General features: G+C 43.3%; 1 protein-coding gene across 2 annotated transcripts in view; it reads left to right on the top strand.

Annotated features, from left to right (window-relative positions):
* The window catches only part of cwc22 (CWC22 spliceosome associated protein homolog), a 101,181-nt gene that overhangs the window by 16,428 nt on the left and 60,588 nt on the right, over window positions 1–24,165 (top strand). Inside the window, exons 2-11 of one of the 2 annotated variants that reach the window (XM_060928962.1) lie at window positions 2,860–2,936; window positions 6,625–6,806; window positions 6,918–6,973; window positions 7,069–7,146; window positions 11,125–11,376; window positions 14,408–14,536; window positions 17,828–17,996; window positions 18,383–18,436; window positions 18,972–19,107; window positions 21,743–21,949. In XM_060928962.1, coding sequence (XP_060784945.1) covers window positions 2,888–2,936; window positions 6,625–6,806; window positions 6,918–6,973; window positions 7,069–7,146; window positions 11,125–11,376; window positions 14,408–14,536; window positions 17,828–17,996; window positions 18,383–18,436; window positions 18,972–19,107; window positions 21,743–21,949 — 1,312 coding nt within the window. In that variant the 5' untranslated portion in view covers window positions 2,860–2,887. The remainder of the gene's footprint in view (window positions 1–2,859; window positions 2,937–6,624; window positions 6,807–6,917; window positions 6,974–7,068; window positions 7,147–11,124; window positions 11,377–14,407; window positions 14,537–17,827; window positions 17,997–18,382; window positions 18,437–18,971; window positions 19,108–21,742; window positions 21,950–24,165) is intronic. The other variant, XM_060928961.1, reaches the window with a different exon arrangement.

Raw genomic sequence — 24,165 nt, 5'->3', positions numbered from 1 at the left:
TTTTTTGTTTGTTTTTTATCCGATTCATCGATTAATCGAAAAAATAATCGACAGATTAATCGATTATTAAAATAATCGTTAGTTGCAGCCCTACTGAATTGTCAAAAAAAAAAGTCCTCTCCGAGAATCACTTCATTTGTTTCTCCCAGCCCTGCTTAAAGCTACACTTCATCTTCTTTATCTTATAGCAGATTACACAAAACTACCATACACACGTCAAAAAATTACCTGAAATCTGTTCTTTAACCTGTCCTTCACTTAAAAACTGGTACCAGAACCAGTTTGAATCGATTTAAATTTTGGACCCCTGTGACACAAACTTTGTACCCTGATTGTAAAACAACCCTTAACCCTCTTTAGTTTGAGCTCACTGAAGGTTATTTTAGCAGGGAATTATTCTAAAGAGATATGAGGAACAGTGTTCTCCACTACCTGAAGTTATAGCTCGGCAGTTGTATTGAGCGGCCGTCGCCGGGGGGTTCGCGAGGGGGGTGTCTCCCCTCGCACCAGAAAATTTTGAAATAAGAAACCCCTCAGATGCCATTTCCTGACATCTAAGTTGCATATTATTTATTTCGCAAGTAGCTGCTTTTGTGCAAAATATTCTGACACTGGGAGCCGACTTCACATTTATTTTGTCACTCCGTTACTGAAATGTTTATTGAATAGAATATCTTTGTTTTTAGTTAAATTCTACACAAAATTACCTTTCATTTGATGTGCAGTATTGTCCCTTTTCCACTACCCTTTTTCAGCTCACTTCAGCTCGCTTCAGCTCACTTCAGCCCGACACGGCTCGCGTTTCGACTACCAAAAACCAGCACGACTCAGCTCGTTTCAGCCCTGCTTAGCCCCTAAAACTCGCACCGTTTTGGAGTGGGGCTGAAGCGAGCCAAGCCGTGCCGAGTGAGGTTGGGGGCGTGAGCAGACACTCCCCTGTGCACTGATTGGTGAGGAGGAGTGTCCTCACATGCCCACACACGCCCCGCGAGCGCGCTGGGATCTGTAAACACCGCAAACCCGGAAGAAGAATAATTACGAATTACGAGAATTTCTGAAGCCTTATGCGCCTCGCCTCATCTATACGCTCTTGCCAGTATCTGTTGGCGTTGTCGGTGACAACAAGCCACAGCACCAAGACCAGCAACACTAACGACTCCATGTCCTCCATGTTTATTGTTTACTATCCGGGTCGTGAGACTACCGCTTAAAAGCTCACTGAATCAGTGACATACAGAGCATCGTGGACGAGTTCGCGGAGCGCAAGGCTCGTCGTATGCCCTTCAAATAATGCGCGCAGTAGGCTATTGATGTTTTATTATGAGCCATGTACAGTATGTCACCTAATGTTTTTTTGTTTCTGAGTTACATGTTCGTTTGAAGGACTTAATGTACAAAATAACATAGTTGCACCCCGTAGTGTTGAAATTGGTAAACACAGTGCATTCAGTGAGGTTTGCACCGCCCTCCTTTTATTTCTGACTCTTCCTGTCACCGTTGCAACCTCTGAGCGCTCATTCGTATGCCCTTCAAATAATGTGCGCAGTATAGGCTATTGATGTTTTATTATGAGCCATGTACAGTATCCTAATGTTTTTTGTTTCTGAGTTACATGTTCGTTTGAAGGACTTGATGTACTAAATAACATAGTTGCACCCGGTAGTGTTGAAATTGGTAAACACCGCAGTTGCAGACATTTTGTAGCCTAAAATGATGTTATGATAAGCTTTAATAAAGGGCCCGGTCATTTGCCCCGCCCCCGGCCCGGCTCTGACTTGTTCCGCCACTGTCACTGATGTCACTGTTTGCGCTGCTTAACGACATCACGTGACGTCCACCCACTTTCACTAACTCCACCCAATGTGTCCACCCACTTCCAGCCAGCACGGTTCAGCGCGGTTGTAGTCGAAATGCAACTCCAACAGCCCCGCTCAGCTCGACTCAGCTCGACTCGGCACGGCACGGCTCAGCCGCGTTTGTAGTGGAAAAGCGGCATGTGTGTCTTTTCTTTCCACCGTACTCCTCTCGGAGGTCTGAGGCAATCGGAGCCACTTAACTGACATGCGCTCCTCTGTCGCCGCACTACACATGCGTAGTGACAAGTGAGTGAGCAAGCGTTAAGGGCCTCTGTTGAACCTATTGTAAAGTAAAGCGCATCAACGATCTGTGATCAGAGAATTACTTTGGTGTTTGTATTGGCGTGTTTTTTTTACTTTTCTTTGAAGTAAACTTTTTTTTTTGACTGGGCGGCCAAAAATTAAGGCTCGGCGGTGCATTTATGAGTCAGCGGTAATAGCTCCTCTAGCCGTTATGACTCGGCGGGCCGCCGAGTCATTAACGATAGTGGAGAACACCGGAGGACTCCCTTGAGACTTCAACACAACACTGGATTTACAATTGAACAGAGTCCAGAAGAATCTTGGAACAAACAACACTGAAGGAATCTGAATTTCCTGTCGATTTACGAACCGAATACAGAACGACACCGTGGTTTACATCATGTGTTCGCCGCGGGGCCGTTTCGATTCTAGCTACTGAGCGGGCCGGGGGCTCAGTCCAGTTTTCCTGGGGCTTGTATTTTTTAAGGGAGATTAGCATCCCTTGGTTGGCGAGTTTTATATTTAACTTTACAGGGGAATATTATCACCTGCACACATTCACAGGTTATCACATCTTTATTACTGATTCTGGCTCTGCTCTTGTTAAATTTGTCGTTCACTTCAGTTTCTATTTCCATATTATTATTATCACCCATAATGTCTCAGGAAACTGAAGCATGTGTCAACTGACTTAATATCACTCATAAAATTAATCATCAGTTTAATAAAACCATTTCTCACTCACACTTCTCTCCTTTAGGCTCACAGAGACACACATTGTAACCTACATGAGTATATTACAGCATTCAAAATCCCAGATGACATCCAAGTCAGTGGGTTTGTATTAATCTTTATTTTATTTTTTAAAGTTTTTTTTTTTTTTTTTTAAAGGGCAAAAATACCCAGGGGCCACAGCCCCAAAACGTAGCTCCGTTAGGTCGCTTGCCAGCTGACAGCACTTGTGGCTGCTGTTTTTTTTTCTTTAACCCGACCCCTGTATCACGGACCCTGCCCGATGTACTCGGGGACGGTCGGGGCTCTGAGTGCGTCTCCCCCGTGTCTGTTTCAGCCCTTAAAACATCTTCAGCGCTTCAAGAAGCCCAAAACCTTTCTCAGCTCAGACTGCACCATTGTTCGGTTCATGCAGACGTAATGACATCACCACACCAGGCCAGTTAAGACACACTGGGGTTGGTGAAAAAAGCTTGACGCCCATGTGGTCATCATGTGTAGTCGATTTTTACTGGTCACAAGCATGTGCTCGTTGTTTACACTCTGGCTTCCCGCCGTGTCTTCACTGGGGCTGGATTTCAGCAAACAGAGGGATTTCTAGAAAAGGTGATTTATGATGATGATAAATACATTCGTCACTGTGACGACTGCTAGTCATTTTCTCTTCGTCACTGATGGATTATGTTCGTCAACGACGAGCGCCAGTGGGAACCCTGCGTGCGCGCGCACACCTTTTACAACGCATACCATCCTGTCTATTCTTTGTGACAGGTTTTACCCCTTATCTGTGACCTGAGCTGGTAAATGCCTGTGGCTTGAACACCTATCGTTGGTCTGGAAACGCGCTGTCCATCAAGCGGAGAATTATACCGGGTCGAAAGTAATGCAGGTCAAAGAAAACCCTCTTCATCATTCTCCACAACTCTGTGAATCATCCTGGTTCAGATCAGGACATTGCACTTTCACAGATTCTCGCTTTCCGAGAAATGATTCCATGTGGAAATATTACTCGCGTGAAAACGGCACGAGTCCAGCAGTGGAGTGTACTGGAAGGTAGAGTTTCTACACATGAGGAGGATTTTTTTTTAATTAATTTACTTTGTTTTTTGGTTCATTTATTTGTAATGTTGCATGTTTTTATTCAAAGTGAAGTGATGTAGTGTGCCACAGCGTGCTTTCTGACAGTCCAACTAATCTGGAATGAAACTAATTGCCAAGTATTTTATTGATTTTTTTTTTGTTTAATTTTTAGTTTTTCTATTCGATTAGGTGTTGATGTAATAATTAAAATAAAAATGTCCCCCTAATATTTTCCCTTTTTTAAAAATGACTTTCATTCTATTTTTTATTTTTATTTATTTATTTATTTATTTATTTATTTAACCAACCAAATATATATATATATATATATATATATATATATATACTACTTGGCTATTTTGGACACCCAAAGCTGAACAGTTCAAAAAAAAAAAAAAATTCAAACAGTCTCAACTTATATGTTTCACTTGTAATACTTTATCCACATTTGCAAATATGCTCGATAGAAACAGCAATATGTATTTATTTGTTTATTTAAAAATTTAGATCAATACTGGGATACTAGTCCTGATATCAGGTGGAGAAGAAACTCTGTGGCGTCTGGGGCCATGATAAATGACACTGAGATCACATTATATTTCTATTTATTATTTTAGTTCTTTTATGATGAAGCTGGTTTATTTTTTTTTTTTTGTTAGATATTGGACCTTTTTAAAAATGCTTTTAAAAAAATTGGAGCTTTTTTCTCCCTTTGAGTTTTTTTTTTTTTTCTCTCTCAAAATAGTGTTATTGATATTTTCCGGTCCTATTTCCATCAAATCCTGCGCTCTGATTGGCTGGCGAGCGGGTCCGTATCTTGCGATACGGACCCCAGTTACGGACCTCTGGCGACTCATTCGTTCACAACAACAAACGTAGCATTTTTTGTCGACGTTTATCTTTTTTAATTTTTTTATAAGATTTATTTATCAGATTATCAAAAATCTTATAAATGTTTGCCAGCATTTCTCAGGAGAATAGCATTAATTTTACAGCATGGATAGTGATAACGACAGTGTTCACAGCGAAAGCGAGTTTTACTACCCTGAGGAAGAAGAAATAAAAGAAAACATTTCAGGAGAAAGCTAAAAACCTGTAACTGTTGCTAACGCTGAGCAAAAACATGGCTGAATCCTGAATGACTCCTATTTGTATAAATAGGGGACGACATAGGCGGCAAAATGTAGTTTTTTTTTTTCCTGCCATGGAAGTGCACTTGTATACCGAGGAGGAAGCCATTTGCATTACAGCCGTGAATGAGGATTCAAAATGGCGGCTCGGCTCGGTTTTCCCTTTCGGGCGCTCTCGTTTTCTGTTAGAATTTGGTAAAGAAAAAAATAAATATCTTATTTACCAGCTTAAGGTCGGTCCGTATGGTGAAATACCGTGACCTCGGCCTTGAATACTGACCTCCGCCCAGAGGGCCCCGGTCACGGTATTGCACCATATGGACTGACCTTAAGCTGGTAAATAGCATATATATGTGTGTGTGTGTGTGTATCTAATTTATTTTTGTAGACTTTATACAGTGTCTTCAGACTTTTTTTTTTTTTTTTAAATAAAAATACAGTGACAATATTTTGTTGGCCCTTGTTTGGAAAAACCTTTGTTATATTGTGGAAATACCTTTGCGAATCCTGATAAGGTTTTTTTTTTTAAATAAATTTAAATTTATTTAATTATTCAGTCCGTCAGTCATATCACCCACCCTCTTGTGGCGTCTCCCGTCCCTTTATTTCCTGATCATCCTCTGGAACTGTCCCCTCATTCAAGCTACTACAAATCAAAATGTCCTTTGTGTTTTTACCCCATGCCTACTCTCAGTCTTAGGATTTAAAATACAGCTCCTTAAATATCAGCTGTTCAGGATGATATTAGGTCTGTCATCGTTAAACCTCCACTTCACTGCTCGTTATTCACACACCTACCTGTGATTTACAGCCACTCTGGACCAAAGCGCAGGGGAGCCTATAAATAAAGCTTTAAATATGTTATGAAGCAGACTAAGTGCCGTGTGTGTGTGTGTGTTAGGGCTTTCTTCCCAGCAGAAATGTTTTGCTCTTGATCATTATTTAATGTGCTCCTCGTTTCTGAGGAACTGACCTTTCACTGCTCCTCCTGTGACCTTTTAGCTTTAAGACCATGTTACCCAGCCACCCGCGGGGCGTCCTCTGTCCCTCGGCAGTGTCGATGTTTAAATTAAGCCACGCCCTCTTCAGGAAGGTGGATGGTATTGTACAAGGCTGTTTGTGCTTCTCGGTAAAGATTACCCCGCTGTGTTTGTCGATGTATTGAAGTTAGTCATCTGGAAGTTGGTTATAAAACCGAATGCACGCTAAGTTTCCGTGTACTCTCCTGTCTGTAAGTGCTGACCGCCCGACCAACCAGGCTGCATGATGGGGGAGTGAGAAGGAAAAACTCCATCGGGATGAACCCCTGTGTCTGTCGAGGGTGTCAAGTCTTTCAAGTGATTTGGAGTAATCATCTCCCCTGACTTGACCTGGGGCGCCCATCTCGACTATAGAATAAAGAGAGCCAACCGCAGGCTGTACGTTTTGAGAGCCTTGAGGAAGTGTGGTGTCCCCTGAGGTCATTTTTGAAATGTCCTCTAGATAGCATGCTCGATAAGTTAGTTAGTTGATATTGGCTGGAAATGGTAAACGTGCTTTAATCACAGGACATCCTGTAATGTAATGTCTCACCTGTTTTGCAGCTGAAGAGCATCGTAGCCCTTCTCCAGAGAGAAAACGAGATGACACGGGTACACAAGCGGAACTAGATAAGGCACCAAGACGCTCGTCCAGGTCCAGCGGCTCAGACGGCGGCAGCAGCAGTGAGGAGGACAGTGACAATGCTGTGATGCACAGGATGAAGAGCAGCGTGGCACACATCAAGGTCAGCACAGCTGTTAATTCTGCATGACTTTTATACACACACACACACTATACCTCTTTCTGTTGTGATGTGTCGCATGTTCCTCTCTGATGCGTGTTCTTGCTGTTGCAGCGTGATGCTCAGGACGAGAGCAGCAGACCCAGACGCAGGAGCTCTTCAGCAGACAGGTAGATGTGGAGCACATTCGAATGCATCAGCATGTCAGGTTTCAGGGGGTTTTTTGTGGGGAAAGTAAGTCATTGTGTCCTCTCTGCTTTCTCAGGAACGGCAGTGGAAGGTCGTATTCCCGCTCTCGCTCCAGATCCCCATCTCCACAGAGACGTACGGACAGAGCCCGCAGGTGAGGGCAAATGGAGTTCAACACACCTCCATTCTCTGATTTGCTCTACTTCCTGTTCATGTGTCTGGATGTTTGGGGGAATGGGATGTGAACATGGATGAGGCCATGCCTGTGTTCTTGTGGGAATGTACAAATCAGTGGGGGGATTTCTGAACAGGTTGGGGGGGTTGTATGGGTGTGTTTGGGCACATGTCTGGGTGATGACAGGGGAAGGGGCGTTTCTGAACGAGGCCATTTCTGGGAAATGGGGTTTGTCTGTGGTAAGACCATCCCTGTGTCTGAAATCACTCACTCGTTCACTACTCCCTACTCCCTATATAGGGAATTACTATATAGTGAGCTCATTGGTAAAATGTAAAAGCTCTTTCGGACATTCGTCTGTCACACTGTTATTTACATCGTTACTGTCGCACAGTTAAAATGCGCCAGATCAGTTGGCTGATGGGTTTCAAAATAATTAACACACGCATGTGTTTTTGTGATAAATTCATATTATACTGAGCGCATTTCACACTAGGGATGGCGAAAACTAAAAAAAATCTTGACCGACCACCGAGCCTCATTAGCTGTTTAAAGTCGGTTAACCTATGAGTTTAAAATTCTAGAATTGGAATTACTACAGGGATGTAAACGGCGCGCCTTTTGGCGGATGCCGCCCTCTCCACGGCTGAATCACGCAGATCCGACCTTCCTTTCCCAAAGGGGGGCGTTGGAGCGTCCGACCACAACTTCATCAAAGCAAATTCTGCATATAAGCAAATGCCGCCACAGTCCACGAAACACAGGAAGTACAAGCACGAGAAGAAAACAGCAAATCAGAAAGCCGCGCGCGCACACCTGCGCCGAAGCCGTGCAAAATTTAATGTGCGCAGCTTCCTCGCAAACGCGCGCAGCCCCCCGATCCACTGCCCTCCTCCCACACCCCCCACGCCTCATGGACTGCAACGGCACCCGCCTATTTAGTAATTTTAATACAGAATCCACCTTGAAATTACAATCGGACACTCCAACGCGCGCCCCCCCCCCCCCAAAAAAAAACGGATCTGCGCGATTTAAAAAAAAAAAGTCGGCATCTGCGCCTTTAGTTTGTGTGGAGAGATATGATCTGCAATAACATGCATTGTTGGCTACAGACCGAAACATACTTTCAGAATGCACTGGCCAAGGCAGGACTAAACTCCATGTGCCTTCTAATAATGATTAAAAAAAAACAGAATAGTAATTTGTAAGCTAAAAAGCCTGTGTCTACACTTTTCTTTCGCTGAGTGGCAGTGGGAGGGCGGGACATGACTGAATGGGTGTTTCTGATTTGTCAGCTGTCTTTAACTGGGGCGGGACATGACTGAATGGGTGTTTCTGATTTGTCAGCTGTCTTTAACTGGGGCGGGACATGACTGAATGGGTGTTTCTGATTTGTCAGCTGTCTTTAACTGGGGCGGGACATGACTGAATGGGTGTTTCTGATTTGTCAGCTGTCTTTAACTGGGGCAGGAGGACGGGACATGACTGAATGGGTGTTTCTGATTTGTCAGCTGTCGTCCTTAGACCGCATGGCATGGCCCAAGCGTTTACAACACAGAATTCCAGGTTCTCCGCTCCAAAATCGGCAGCTTCAAAACGATTGATTTTTTTTTTTTTTTTTTGACCGACAACCAAAAAAAAATTAACCGGTTGACGTTGATTCGGTCAACCATGGGTCAAACGGTCATCGGTTAACATCCCTATTTCACACATTAATCAATACAAAGTCCCTGCAGCTTTCAGTTCTTTTAAATCAAGCCTGAATAATTTCTTCTTTACTGCTGCCTTTTACGAAATCACATTTGATTTAATAAATTATTATTTGGGGGCGTACCCAAGGGTATTGGGGATGTGTCTGGGTGAAATTGGGGACGCTCCTTTTCAGGCAACCAGTCCCATGGTGGTTCGTGATGAGATATTGTTATAGAAGCAAAATTAGGGGCGTGTCTGATGACGAAGGCATGTGTGGTGTTTAGGGAGAATGGGACGTGTCTGTGGATGTGGCAGTGTCTGGTGTTCAGTGGTGGTGTGTGTGTCATGGGCGATTGCTCTAAGACAACGAGGGAGGCTCAGCCTCCTCTAAAAATGACGAACATCGTGTAGGATGAATTGCGCTAGGCTTATGTTATAGCCGACCTTATAACATTGCTATTTCAGATCCAGAATCATAGAAATATATGTGCTCAACCAACTACAGTGCGAAATCATCCCGTTATAACTTTCCCCAGTTCGCCTAATGTGCGCGTGAGTTTTTCCCCCTCGTGACAGCGCGATGCAGCCCAGCCTCAGTGCACTTCAATGGCATTTGGGAGCTCTGCGCTTTCAATCTCAAAATGCAAGACGGTTATTGGACAAATACTGCGAAAACACCCGCCCACGGACTCCGAGCCTCACAGTGGGAGGGACATGGCAAAGCTTTCCGCGAGGAGACTGGTGATTGGTGAGAGCGGCCGGATATTTTCTTTGATTGACAGCTCGTTTCAAATATAGACAGGCAGCGGTGAATTTCAGTTCAGTCCCATGCGGATTCGCAAGTGCTGTGGTGTATTGTAAGAGATCAGCTTACATTTCGATTTCATTCATTACATACGGTTTCTACCAGCTTTTTTAGTTTGTATATATTTTCATTGTAAATAAAGTGTAAATATAGTGTTGTCAAGTTTGCTATCTTAGTTCCAGAAATTTCGTTTATTTGAGTGACTGAACTTGAACTTGAGGGGGCTAGTCAGCTAGCAAGAAAGCTGCGCACGGATGCCAAGCATTGCTGATTTAATTTTGGCGAAGCCATTTGCCAGTCTTCCTTTCGAGGAAAAAATTAAAGAGCAGGGTAGACCAACGCCTCAAATTGACTTGGTGAAAAAGGTAGGGAAGAATACTCGCTCCTTTCAGCTCTCCTGGTATGAGAAAGTGAATTGGCTAAAAGCAAGTGACCCACATCAACAACAGTAAATAGGCTACTTTAGTAATATGTCATGGATGGACCAAAAATATAGAATCTATTTAAAATGTTTATGCTGAGTATATTATATTGGAATATATATTTTTCTGGATATGAATTAAACACCGCTACAATTTGGAAAACATTTTTAAACAAAAACACAGCCGAGAACATTTCACACTACAGACCTGGATTAAAAGTGAAGGGTTATCAAAATTGTCAATAAAACATTTCTCAGTCAAAATAAGTAAAATATAGGGAAAGTGTCATTGAATGAAATGTGTGGCCCCCAGCTCTATGTTTGGCTCCCCAAGGTCAGTGCTTGTGCCTATTCCAGAACACTCTGCTGTTACTGCTGAGGTTCCTGACAAAGATTTCAATAATGATCAATTTTTAAACAACATGCCACAATTTTAAAATATAAAATGTTAAAATATACCCCCCCAACACCACCATCATGTATATTGGACAGTAGGCTAATGGGCCAAAAGAACCTGTTATTTCACAGTTTGTGACGCTGCCAACAATCAGCCAGATCAGAGGCAAGAGTATGGGCAAAATTGATGTGTTTTTTCTTTTAAAATCTGGAAATATCGTAACCGACCAGCCTCCCCTGTTTGAAAGACTACCAGCCGCCACTGCTGTGTGTGTGTGAGAGAGAGAATGAGGATGTCTTTGCAAATGGGAAAGGCTGGTCTCTGTCCGTCTGGTGGGTGTGTCCAGGTGGATGGGGATGGAAGGGAGAGAGAGCGAGAGAGAGACACTTCCTGACACTTCCTGACACACTGACTGTCTATAAATCAGTGACCAGTGAACTCTGAGTAAGCTGTTCAGAACCCGTTAACATCGTTATTTATCAGTTCTAATACATGACCAAAGCTCATTTAATTACACTTTTATTTTACAGCTGCACTTCCTGCTTATGTCGTGTGTGTTTTATGTCATCATTATTTATGATGTTTACTACCACTACTGCTCTCTCCGTAGCACTGACCTCTCTTCTCACTCTGCCTCATCAGATCTCAGGATCGCGATAGAGACCAGCGTTCTGATCGGCGCTCCAGCCGTGAGCGAGACGGAGATCGAGACAGGTCCAGGATGAGGAGGGGAAGATCTGCGTCTCCGTCACAGAGACACAAACCCCCAAGTGATGAGCCTCCAGTTAAAAAGAGGAAAGAGGAGCTTGACCCGATCCTGACCCGCACCGGAGGAGCGTACATCCCCCCGGCCAAACTGCGCATGATGCTATCCCAAGTCACCGACAAGAGCAGGTTTGAGAGGAATCTGACATGTTGATGTTAATGCTAACGAAATGGATTATTTTTTGTTCCAGCTCACTTGAGATTGGCCCCAGTCTAATGTGGCTTGTTGGCTGAAATGAATTTGATGCCCTTGGGCTCAAATGCTTTTGGCTTCTACCGGTACACTTCCATCTTGAATTTTATGACCTGCAGTTTCAAACTTTCATCTCTCACTCATTTCATTTTTCTCCAGGGCAAGAATCTGTATTAAAATTTTAAAACGATGGTCATGCCTGTCCTTTTAACCCCTCATTTAATCAAGTGGTAAAAAGTGAAAAAACATTTAGGCAGGACTCGATTGGTTGACTGTCCAGAGGCGTTTTGGAGGCTGGGGAAATGGAGTGTGACGTCCACAGTGAAGGTGTTATAAAGAGTTCATTGAAGGAGTTGATTGGAATCGGGACGTGACAAAATTCTCCCGGGACTTGGCGGGTTTTTATAGCTGCAGCGGAGTCCTTGTGCTCTAGCCTGAGGACTTGTTGGTGATAATTAGCTACAGATGGTTCAAATCCCATGAGCAATGAAGGACAACGACAACACAGAAAGAGCCAGTGCCTCATTTCTGGTAGTTTAAGGTTCGGAAAATGGTCTTCCTGCCACATGACACAAAGTTTTACAGTAATTATCGAATAAAATGATTCGGGTCATCACGATGAATCTGAGCAATGGGCCTCATTGATAAATCTTATCCCTGAAGCTGTGTATAAATGTTTGTGGAAGCCAAACCAAACTAAAATGGTCTGCCCTCGTGGAATGGTGGATGGTAAGCATGTAACAGGATCTTGTGCAACGATAAATCGCAGTAGAAACTTATGACGATTTGGATCAATGGAATAAAAACTGAATCGTCTATCATCAGGCTTATCTCAGGAGACTCGCTTAGTTTTTCCTCGCAGTAATTGTGTTTAGACAGCAGAGGGCGCAATAAAGTATAATAGTGGGAGTGCTCATGACTTCACCCTAGACGGAAGTTGCAGCACACTAATGCTGTAAAAACACCAAGCGCTAAGCTCCGGTCCTGAAAAGTGAAGCCAATGATGTAGAAGTGCTGAAGTCTGCAGTTCCTTGAATGGCCACTTGAGGCTGGCTCCAAAAGTGAGTCAGTTCCTGCAGAAAACCAACCCCATGCTCAGACTGACTATTTGACCACTTGAGTGACTAAAAAAACAATCCATTTGGAGTTTGACAGAAATAATATCCGTTCAGCATGAAAATTCATGCAGCAACGGTCAGTTGTTCACCAAGAGACGCGTCTCTGAACTAAATTGCAGGTTTGGTCAGTTGTTTCATATCAAATACACTGTGCTACCGTATGTGACCATCATAGACTGACCATCTAACAGTAGCTGCTATCGATCTCAGCCACTCCTAGCTCGCTATATTGCTCGCAAGCTAGCTATTAACCAAGCTAACGCTAGTTATCTCAGCTGTCAGGGGGAACTATTCTTGCTCATGTTTTAATTAACAGTTATTAAGATTGAAAAGACCGCACTCCTTGATCGAATTTTATCCGTTGGTTACACACCCAGTGGCGGTGATTTTGATTTTTTTTTTGTAAACTGGTGAGGTCTGTATCTAATGGAGCGGCTTCTTTTCGTTTAACCAGTAGCTTGTTGGCTAGCTTGCATAGCTAGATTGTTAGCTTCAAGGTTAGTAGGCGTGTTCCAGCCGTACTATTCCAACAACCAGGCTTCACTATCCCCACCCCTTTCTCCATTTATGGACGAGCCAGGAGTTAGGCGGAGTCAGGCACTGCCAAGATGGCGATGCCCATAGCGTCTAGTCTGGTTAACACCAGACCATATCACAAGTCAAATATGGTCTGGAATCCGCCTATTGAATTTCTCGTAGGGGAGGTGTGGTTTACGATTGTCAACAGCCTTTTATTGGACGTTGCAAATGTCTATCATTTGGCGTATACGTAGCCCATGGCCAATCATGGCAGTTGTACCCGGTGACGTAGTTAGAGTGAAGAAGAGAAGGAAAGAGAGAAGGCAAAACAAAAATAGGAAAACAATGGCACCGAACGATTACTGCCGTTTGTGCAAGACAAATATGAGAGAAGCTGGTTTGGTTAGTTTGGTTCGTATCGCTCGCCGCCATGTTAAATGTGATTCGTAAACAGTCCCAAATAAACTACAAGCTTCCGTTTGTCGAGGAGTATGCGTCACCGTCTTTCCACCCCTCCCCACTCTCTGATTGGCTCCCTAACTCAGGCGAGCCTTTAGACCATAGTTTCCATGCTGTCTTTTCAGATCGGAACGATTGTGCAAAGCAGCATGGGATTTCCCAGGCTACATAGCGTCCTTATTTGAGCTTCAAACCCGCTTTTCAGAAATCCTATTATGAGTGACATCACAGGGGCTTTGTCCATTATTTTTCCAGTCTCTGGAAAACACACACACACAAACAAACAAAACGGTTCTAAAAAGGGAAGGAGCTGTTATGTGATTGACTACAAATAAATTTAACAAAAGAAAAGCGAAGCAGATGGAGGAAGTACAAATGCCCAGAGAAGTTTATTAAGAAAGGGCCTGTTTGTTTATTAACTTATTTTAATAAAAGGAATATTTTTGCGGATAGTGTATTATTTTACCCCAGCCTTGACAAATGTGGGTAAATAATAATTATTTTTGGTTGTTTCAAAAATTAAATATTTTTTTAATTTAACATAAGGAATATTTAAGTTATAGAAATAGGGAAAAAAATTGCTTTTTTTTTTCTGGCGTGGGGATAAAATTTTCATTTCACTTTTTTTTTTTTTTTTTCCCCAAAATATTGCAGGAAAATAGAATCGTGAACCCGTGATTGCAAATTTTAATAGTGAATTGGGTGAATGGTGAGATGCTGAGTGGTGGGTGGGCATTGGCATGTTTGATTGCTCAGTTTTCTAATTCAAAACCGAAATTTTAATCGTCAGTTTATTCAAATTTCTGACTCTCAGACGTACAAATTTTTTATTTTTTAATATTACCTGGCTTATTTTTTTTCTTCTCTTCAGTCTGGCGCACCAGAGGATGAGCTGGGAAGCGCTGAAAAAGTCCATCAACGGTCTCATCAACAAAGTGAACGTGTCCAACATCGCCAACATCATCCAGGAGCTGCTGCAGGAGAACGTCGTCCGCGGCAGGTAACGAAACTACGCCAAACAACTGGTTTGCTGAAGTTCTCATGTAGTTACAAGTAAGAGAAGTTTATAGGTTTGTTAATAGTTACAGGGGTTTCATAATGTAGCTGAAAAAGGCCGTATTGACTGTTAAAAACGGACGAGAGGCAGTTTGGTCGACCCGCCTCCTTCCAGCTTGTTACAGAATGTATTCCTGGTGGAAATCAATCTTCGATCTAGCCAGAGACCTCAAATATCTTCAGCTGGAGATATTTCATTAATACAGACGTGTCTAATAAGGACATTTATCACTTTGACATGAACGGGATCTTCGCCGACAGGTGAGCTTTGGTTTCAGGACGAGCAGGAGGTTTAGACCACTGTTGGCAGTGCATGAGGTTAAAAGCTTAATGTTTGGGACATCTGTGTATGAAATCCATCCTCATGTTCTTGGTAGAGGATGAGCTCACTGGCAAACAAATGACTTCTGTGCAGATTTCCGGAGTATTTCGTTAATACTGAAGTAATGTTGCTATTATGGGAGCGATATGCATTAACGCGATGTTTCACAAGTTGTTTCAAGCGTTTTTATTAGAAAAGGCAGACATTTTGTATGAGTGCACGTGTCCTGAAAAGTACAAATAAGTAAATGTATGACTGCAGATTCCATGGTGAATTTAGCTGGGTGTCTACAGACCAGGAAACCTGTCAATCACGTCATTCCCAAGCAGATCCACACCGCCTTACTTTATAGTAGTGTAATGTTTTAAAAACTAATTTCTGGGGTGGGGGGGATTTAAAAAAAAAAAAAAAAAAAGTGGTGACCCATGCTGCTATCCAGCAGGAGTCCTGCCCTGTGTCTGAAATCACTCACTCGTTCACTACTCCCTATATAGGGAATTACTATATAGAGGACTATATAGTGAGCTCATTAGTAAAATGTAAAAGCTCTTTCGGACGCGCTGGTATTTACGTCATTACTGTTGCACAATTAAAACGTGCCAGATCAGTCGGCTGGTGGGTTTCAAAATAATAAACACGCGTGTGTTTTTGTGATAAATCCATATTATACTGAGCGCATTTCACACATTAATCAATACAAAGTCCCTGCAGCTTTCGGTTCTTTTAAATCAAGCTTGAATGCTTTCTTCTTTACTGCTGCCTTTTATTAAATCACATCTGAGACTTTTAATTTGATTTCTTTCAGCGCGACCGCAATGCATGATGGGATATATTGGGTTGGTTAGTGACCATTGTTGTACACTACTTTTCGTGATGCATTGTGGGATACTTTGAGTGCACTATATAGGGTGTAGTAATCCTCACTGAGGTTTCAGACAGCACTACAAAATGGCGTCCTCACTATATAGTGTCCTGTGTAGTGAGTAGGGAGCGATTTCAGACACAGGGCTGGTGTTGGTGGGTTGAGCTTGTTGATAGGGATCGCCTGGGCCTCATTAATCCCTGTCTATAAATTAGGCCTGCATTCATTCAGTCTCTCTCTTTCTGTATCAGGAACAGGCCCCCCTGTGATGTGGTAGCCTGCATTTTCTCGAGTTTCCTTTTTATTTTATTCATGCTCAATAAATTCCTTTGGTTAAATTGTTAATCACAGTGTTCTCCTCCTTTGTCACAACCATAGAGCCAGGTTATGACAAAATGTACAGATATCAGCATCGGGAGAATTAACTGTACGAGGGTACTTGAAAACGTTCTCACCCGGAAACCAGGGGTGTAACTCTCATTTTGGGACACTATAAAGTCTTATATCACTCTCTACAAAAACTCAAATGAAAGACGCAATCAAAGAAAAAAGGAGAGGAAAGCTTGGAGCTGGCGTGATGTTCCTCCAGGACAATGCACCTGTCCACACAGCACAGGGGCAGAAGCAGCCAAATGTGGCTTTGAACTGTTGCCCCGTGCACCTTCCTCACCTGACCTCTATCTGTCCCCAAACTGAAACTCCACTCACATGGTCACCGTTTTCAGTGTGATGAAGTTGTCCACGCTGTTAAGGAGATTCTGGAGGCTCAATATGTGACCTCCTTCTGAGAAGGGATAGTCACGCTTGAACATCAATGGACCAAGTGCATTGAAGTGAAAGGAGACTGCGTTGAAAAATAATGCAAGAACAGTCCTTCTCCTGTGACATTTTCGGAGCGAAGGAGGCTAAGAACTTTTTGAAGTACCCTTATATGTGGAAAGACAGTTATATGGGAAAACTGGCGTGGAATAAAAGGCTGTTTTTGCCATTGAAACTCATGGGGATGGGCGGGGCTAAAAAATTGTACTGCAGCCAGCCAGCAGCGGTGCTCGACCTGTGGTGGCGTCACTTTTTTGAGATGATCCGCGGTCCTATTTTATTAAATGCAGGTGATGTTCGATATAAAATGAATTAAATCTGCAGATCTAATTCAAGGTATTAACCTTCAGTTCCAGTACAAGGCTAAAAGAAAGCAACACACCCCCCCGAAATATGGCTGACTGTATTTGGGGTCATTTTTCTCCAAAGTGTCATCTTTAAAGAGAGCTAAGTGACTCGTAAAGATGTCTGCATTTATTTATACATAATTTAACAGTAGAGTCAGTGTTTTATACGATACGTTTTCCCCCTAATGCTATGGCGAGATTCGTGAATCTGTTCTCACTAGCACTAGGAAAATAATTAACATTTAGTTTCACTAACATACTAATTAATTCCTTGCATTGTAAATAAGCTTAAAGACGTATACATTCATTCATTCATTCATTATCTCTAGCCGCTTTATCCTTCTACAGGGTCGCAGGCAAGCTGGAGCCTATCCCAGCTGACTACGTGTGAAAGGCGGGGTTCACCCTGGACAAGTCGCCAGGTCATCACAGGGCTGACACATAGACACAGACAACCATTCACACTCACATTCACACCTACGCTCAATTTAGAGTCACCAGTTAACCTAACCTGCATGTCTTTGGACTGTGGGGGAAACCGGAGCACCCGGAGGAAACCCACGCGGACACGGGGAGAACATGCAAACTCCACACAGAAAGGCCCTCGCCGGCCACGGGGCTCGAACCCAGGACCTTCTTGCTGTGAGGCGACAGCGCTAACCACTACACCACCGTGCCGCCCAGACGTATACATGTTGACGAAAAGCTAAAAATATTAGTAGTCTGGACTTTGTGGTTTTAACATGAGTGGGTTTGATGCTAGTTTGTCTTTTAATGCAACTTTTGTAGTGCAGGTTTTTGGGTTTTTTTTTTGTGTTTATTCATCATTCTTAAACCTTTTCATACCAGAAAACTTTTATTTCAGTTTCTGTGTGCGTGTTTCAGAGGTCTGCTGGCGAGGTCTGTGCTCCAGGCTCAGAGTGCCTCTCCCATCTTTACCCACGTGTACGCCGCCATGGTGGCCATCATCAACTCCAAGTTCCCTCAGACCGGAGAGCTCATCCTCAAGAGACTCATCCTCAACTTCCGCAAAGGCTACAGGAGAAACGACAAAGTAAATGTCTCTGAATCATTGTCGCTTGTCGTGTCCCCCACCACCACCACACACAGTCGTGCTCGAACACTGTTCCTGTACCGATAGACGGTACTTTATAATTGTATATTTCACCCATATCTTCACTGCAGATGTCGTAGTGGCACTAAAATGTTTTGAGGATATGAAATGTATCTTGGCGATTGCCTCGATGGGCTGGAGTAACTGCAGCAGTATCATGATCCAGTCTAAAAGGCTGTATGCTGTGTATGGAGTCTGTTTTCTGAGAATCCGTGCACCAGCTGTGGATAACATCAATAAATTCCTGCATTAAATGTTTGTCTTAAACACTTTTTTTTTTTCCGCCCATTTTCTTTTCTAAAATGTTGTTTTCTTTTTATTTTCAGCAACAGTGTCTCACTGCCTCCAAGTTTGTGGCTCACCTCATCAATCAGAACGTGGTACGTCCTGTCAGCTTCAGTGCTGCACGCAGACGTGATTTATCTGTCTCACTGCATGGGCGGACGAGAGGCTGGATACTAATCTAACCATCAGTGGACATCATTAGTTTTATCACATGCAGAGCGCAGTGAGGCAGGAAGTAGGTGGAGACACTGACAGATGAGAGTGGACACAGAGATGGGGACAGATGTCAATAGATGTGTACATACAGGTGGAGACATGGACAGTCTGGGACAGATGGATGCAGATAGGGACAGATAGACATGGGCAGTCTCAGACAGATGGATGCGGATACGGACCGTCTCAGAAAGATGGACGCAGACATAGACAGTCGCAGACAGATAGATATGGACAGTCCCGGACATAGATGAACATGGGCAGATGGAAATGGGCAGTCTCAGACAGATGGACGCAGACAGGGACAGATACACAGACACACAGTCTTACAGACATGGACAGACATCTGCACAGTCAAAGGTGGATGTATAGGCACCAGACAGCTCAGCAGATCTTTTGTGTGTGTGTGTTGAAAAGGCTCATGAAGTGCTGTGCTTGGAGATGCTGACTCTGCTCTTGGAGCGGCCCACTGATGACAGCGTGGAGGTGGCCATCAGCTTCCTGAAAGAGTGCGGCCTCAAACTCACAGAGGTTTCCCCCCGCGGAATTAATGGTACGTTCCCAAACCTCGAAGAGAACCTTGCCTGTTTAAACTCCTCCCCACACGTACACTCTTCTCTCTGTGCAACACTGTGTTCAGTCTTCAGCTTCACTGGGGCGGTGACTCTCACACTGAGAACCTTCACATCGACTCCATTCTGAAATCCTCCGAGAGCTTTTAATGAGCAGGAAAAAATAAACGTCTGCTGTTCTCGGAGTATCATAGATGCAGCAATTATATTGAACCTAATTGGGACTACTTAAGATAAACAAGTCAAGCTACGAGTTTGAAAAGTTGAACAATTATGTGTTTGACCTTCATTTTAGCGCTGATTATGGTGACTGAACGAACGTGAATAATTGATTGCATAATTTGCAGGCTGCTAGCTCTGCTGCGAAACCTCGTTAATCTCTCTGATGTAAGAGCTTCCAGACATCTTGATTGTGAACTTAATGAGATGCAACTCTGCTACTTGGACTTTCATAAAAATAAATCTGCTAGCTTGTATTTGTTGCCTGTCATGTAACGGTCTGCCTCGACTCTGGAGCAGTGTTGTTTTTGGCAGCCATTTTTGATTTAGTTTTAGTATTTTTTGGACGAAATGCTTATTAGTTTGTCACATTTGAGTCAATTCTATCCTTGATAGTTTTGGTCTAGTTTTAGTCGACGAAAACTAAAAGGATTTTAGTCCAGTTTTAGTCATTCATTTTAGTCGAAAAAATAATTACTTTAAAACATTAAATTAGGCCAATACAGAGATAGGAAATTGTAATCGAGGTTGACCGGTTGTGCATAACATGCTCTCTACATAAACGCTGTCTAGTGTGTATACTCCATTGTTCACAGACTGGTGTTTCTGCCTCCGTTTAACATGTCGCAATGCGCTGATAGAGCACAAACATGTCATGATGAACACAAACATGTCAAGATGACCACGCTGTCCGTTAATGTAAATATGATGGCTAAACGTGCTGCTAACGTTAGAGTAGCCAGGTGTGCTGCTGCTCATTTAGACATATTAAGGCACAGCAACAGGTCTGAAAAGCTACATTTCCCCCCGTATGTTTCACAGTAACTCAAATATGGCTCAATATACAGTATGACAAAGCATTCAGTTGCTGTCCCACCAATAATCCCTGCAGGACAAGTTTTACTCATGACATGTTAATTAAATTTAAGTTAGCTTAACCAAGCCAACTTTAGCATGAAGCTAGCGGTCCTGTTCATTTTCGCCAGGTCACGGTGTTTTGGAAAACTTCATAGTAAATTCATCACAGACCGATTGTTGAGTGACATTAACCCAAGCTAGCAAACATATACATGATTGTTCACAGGACTTCTTGTCACGTTAGCTTACCGTCGCAGAAATAGCAGCATGGTAAGCTTTAGATGCTTCTTGAGGTCGATCGTATTCTTGCCACATAGTTTATTAGCCTGGGCCCGCCCATCCTAAGCGTGACACAACATGAGGGCCTGTTGCGAACTTAGTCTGGCCAGGCAAGCTATCTACAGCTCTTCCAAGCTCCCGAAAAATCAGGAACCAATCAACTTTGAGCATCTCCAACGGCCCTGGGTAGAGGCGTGTTCAAGGCAGTGACGTAGTAGAACTGCGACCGGAAGCCATAGATTGTTTACAGAATGTATGTCGGAAGCGCTTCATTCACTAGAAACATTACGAACATGGAGCAAGTTCTCATTGAAAACGGAGCACAGAGCAGCCCTGGAGGTATTTATTGAAAGGAAGGACGTTTTCGCCTTGCTCCCGACCGGCTTCGGTAAGAGTTTAATCTACCAGTTAGCCCCGTCGCGTCACATACGTCAGAGGAAAGAGTGATGTGATTGGTTTAAGCTTTGTCACAGCTTTTTCTGGCTTCAACCAGTAGCAAACTGAGGCATTTCAGGGAGGCGGGTCAACCACGGGCTCTGGGAAACGGTTGGGCTTAATATCTTGGCCAGACCAGTAGCTCGTAGAGCTTTGCAGTCGCGTTAGCCAGACTAATAGTTTATAGCCACAGTGTGTACCTCTGTCTCCCACTACAAGGCATTCCGTTTTATTTTCTGCTGGATTATGTGTAAAGTATGTCCATAAATCATCACGTCTTTTCCACCCACCAAGCCCTTGTGCTGGCGTTCCTGATGGTCCATGAACTGTGTGTGGCTGCCCCGGTGTGCACTGTGCCCGGACATGCCTGGTGGTGGGCGTGGCCAAACAAGGACAGGATGCAGGTGCATTGCTGATATTTTCAGCATTTGGCAGACAGGTTGCACGCACCATTGGAGGAAACGCCATGCATTTTGATAGTCCTATAGCCAACCCACTAACGTTTTTGTTTCGTCTCGTCAAATACGTCGCGTCATATTTTCGTGATCAAAGAGTTATGTTTATCTCGTCACTGTCTCGTTTTAGTCATGAAAAAAAGGTGCGTTAAAGAAATCATTTCGTCATTAACGAAAACAAGACTGCTCTGGAGTTTGAGTTCATGCTGCAGGTGGTGTACATGCTGAGAGGAACTCGAGAGGATTGCATGAGGAATACGAAGATGAGTCCAGATTAGAATAGCGGTGCATTTTTAGAGAAAGGTCGTGTGTTGGACACGTTTGGACTTGACGTTGGTAGATTCTGATCAGGTTTTTATTTTTGTCATAGCTATCTTCGAACGCCTGAGGAACATCCTGCACGAGTCTGAGATCGATAAGCGTGTGCAGTACATGATCGAGGTGATGTTCGCTATCAGGAAGGACGGCTTTAAGGACCATCCCATAATTCCAGAAGGCTTGGACCTGGTGGAGGAAGAGGACCAGTTCACGCACATGCTTCCTCTCGAGGACGAATACAACACCGAGGATGTGCTCAGTAAGAACACTTACACTCTAACCTGACAAAGACCAATAAGGACTCTTAATCAGTCAGGTCACACTGACCACTTCAGATACTCTAACCTATTAGAACACACTTCCTGAACATAAATACCCCTGGAACCAATCTGACACAGGTTACTGCCCAAAAAATGCCCCTGTAACTAATCTGACACAGGTTACTGCCCCTGTAACCAATCTAGCATACAACCCCGATTCCAAAAAAGTTGGGACAAAGTACAAATTGTAAATAAAAACGGAATGCAATAATTTACAGATCTCAAAAACTGATGTTGTATTCACAATAGAACATAGACAACATATCAAATGTCGAAAGTGGAACATTTTGAAGTTTCATGCCAAATATTGGCTCATTTGAAATTTCATGACAGCAACACATCTCAAAAAAGTTGGGACAGGGGCAATAAGAGGCTGGAAAAGTTAAAGGTACAAAAAAGGAACAGCTGGAGGACCAAATTGCAACTCATTAGGTCAATTGGCAATAGGTCATTAACATGACTGGGTATAAAAAGAGCATCTTGGAGTGGCAGCGGCTCTCAGAAGTAAAGATGGGAAGAGGATCACCAATCCCCCTAATTCTGCGCCGACAAATAGTGGAGCAATATCAGAAAGGAGTTCGACAGTGTAAAATTGCAAAGAGTTTGAACATATCATCATCTACAGTGCATAATATCATCAAAAGATTCAGAGAATCTGGAAGAATCTCTGTGCGTAAGGGTCAAGGCCGGAAAACCATACTGGGTGCCCGTGATCTTCGGGCCCTTAGACGGCACTGCATCACATACAGGCATGCTTCTGTATTGGAAATCACAAAATGGGCTCAGGAATATTTCCAGAGAACATTATCTGTGAACACAATTCACCGTGCCATCCGCCGTTGCCAGCTAAAACTCTATAGTTCAAAGAAGAAGCCGTATCTAAACATGATCCAGAAGCGCAGACGTCTTCTCTGGGCCAAGGCTCATTTAAAATGGACTGTGGCAAAGCGGAAAACTGTTCTGTGTCAGACGAATCAAAATGTGAAGTTCTTTATGGAAATCAGGGACGCCGTGTCATTCGGACTAAAGAGGAGAAGGACGACCCGAGTTGTTATCGGCGCTCAGTTCAGAAGCCTGCATCTCTGATGGTATGGGGTCGCATTAGTGCGTGTGGCATGGGCAGCTTACACATCTGGAAAGACACCATCAATGCTGAAAGGTATATCCAGGTTCTAGAGCAACATATGCTCCCATCCAGACGACATCTCTTTCAGGGAAGACCTTGCATTTTCCAACATGACAATGCCAAACCACATACTGCATCAATTACAGCACCATGGCTGCGTAGAAGAAGGGTCCGGGTACTGAACTGGCCAGCCTGCAGTCCAGATCTTTCACCCATAGAAAACATTTGGCGCATCATAAAACGGAAGATACGACAAAAAAGACCTAAGACAGTTGAGCAACTAGAATCCTACATTAGACAAGAATGGGTTAACATTCCTATCCCTAAACTTGAGCAACTTGTCTCCTCAGTCCCCAGACGTTTACAGACTGTTGTAAAGAGAAAAGGGGATGTCTCACAGTGGGAAACATGGCCTTGTCCCAACTTTTTTGAGATGTGTTGTTGTCATGAAATTTAAAATCACCTAATTTTTCTCTTTAAATGATACATTTTCTCAGTTTAAACATTTGATATGTCATCTACGTTCTATTCTGAATAAAATATGGAATTTTGAAACTTCCACATCATTGCATTCCGTTTTTATTTACAATTTGTACTTTGTCACAACTTTTTTGGAATCGGGGTTGTAATCTGACACGGATTACTGCCCAAAACATGCCCCTGTAACCAGTCTGACACAGATTACTGTCCCTGTAACCAATCTATCATAGGTTACTGCCCAAAAAATGCCCCTGTAACCAATCTGACACAGATTATTGCCCAAAAAATGCCCCATAACTAATCTGACACAGATTACTGCCCAAAAAATGCCCTGTAACCGATCTAGCATAGGTTACTGCCCAAAACATGCCCCGCTAACCAATCTGACACACATGACTGCCCAAAACTTCCCCCGGTAACCAATCTGACATATTACTGCCCAAAAATGTAAATAAATTTTACTGCCACATTTGGATGTTTTGGTGTCAGACGCTGGATTTTCGTCAGTTGAAGGTGTACACTAAGAAATGCGCTGAGCAAGATTGACGC

This window comes from Neoarius graeffei, chromosome 9 (genome assembly GCF_027579695.1).
Source record: "Neoarius graeffei isolate fNeoGra1 chromosome 9, fNeoGra1.pri, whole genome shotgun sequence".
Lineage (NCBI taxonomy): Eukaryota > Metazoa > Chordata > Actinopteri > Siluriformes > Ariidae > Neoarius > Neoarius graeffei.
This window is presented reverse-complemented; position numbering and strand designations above follow the sequence as displayed.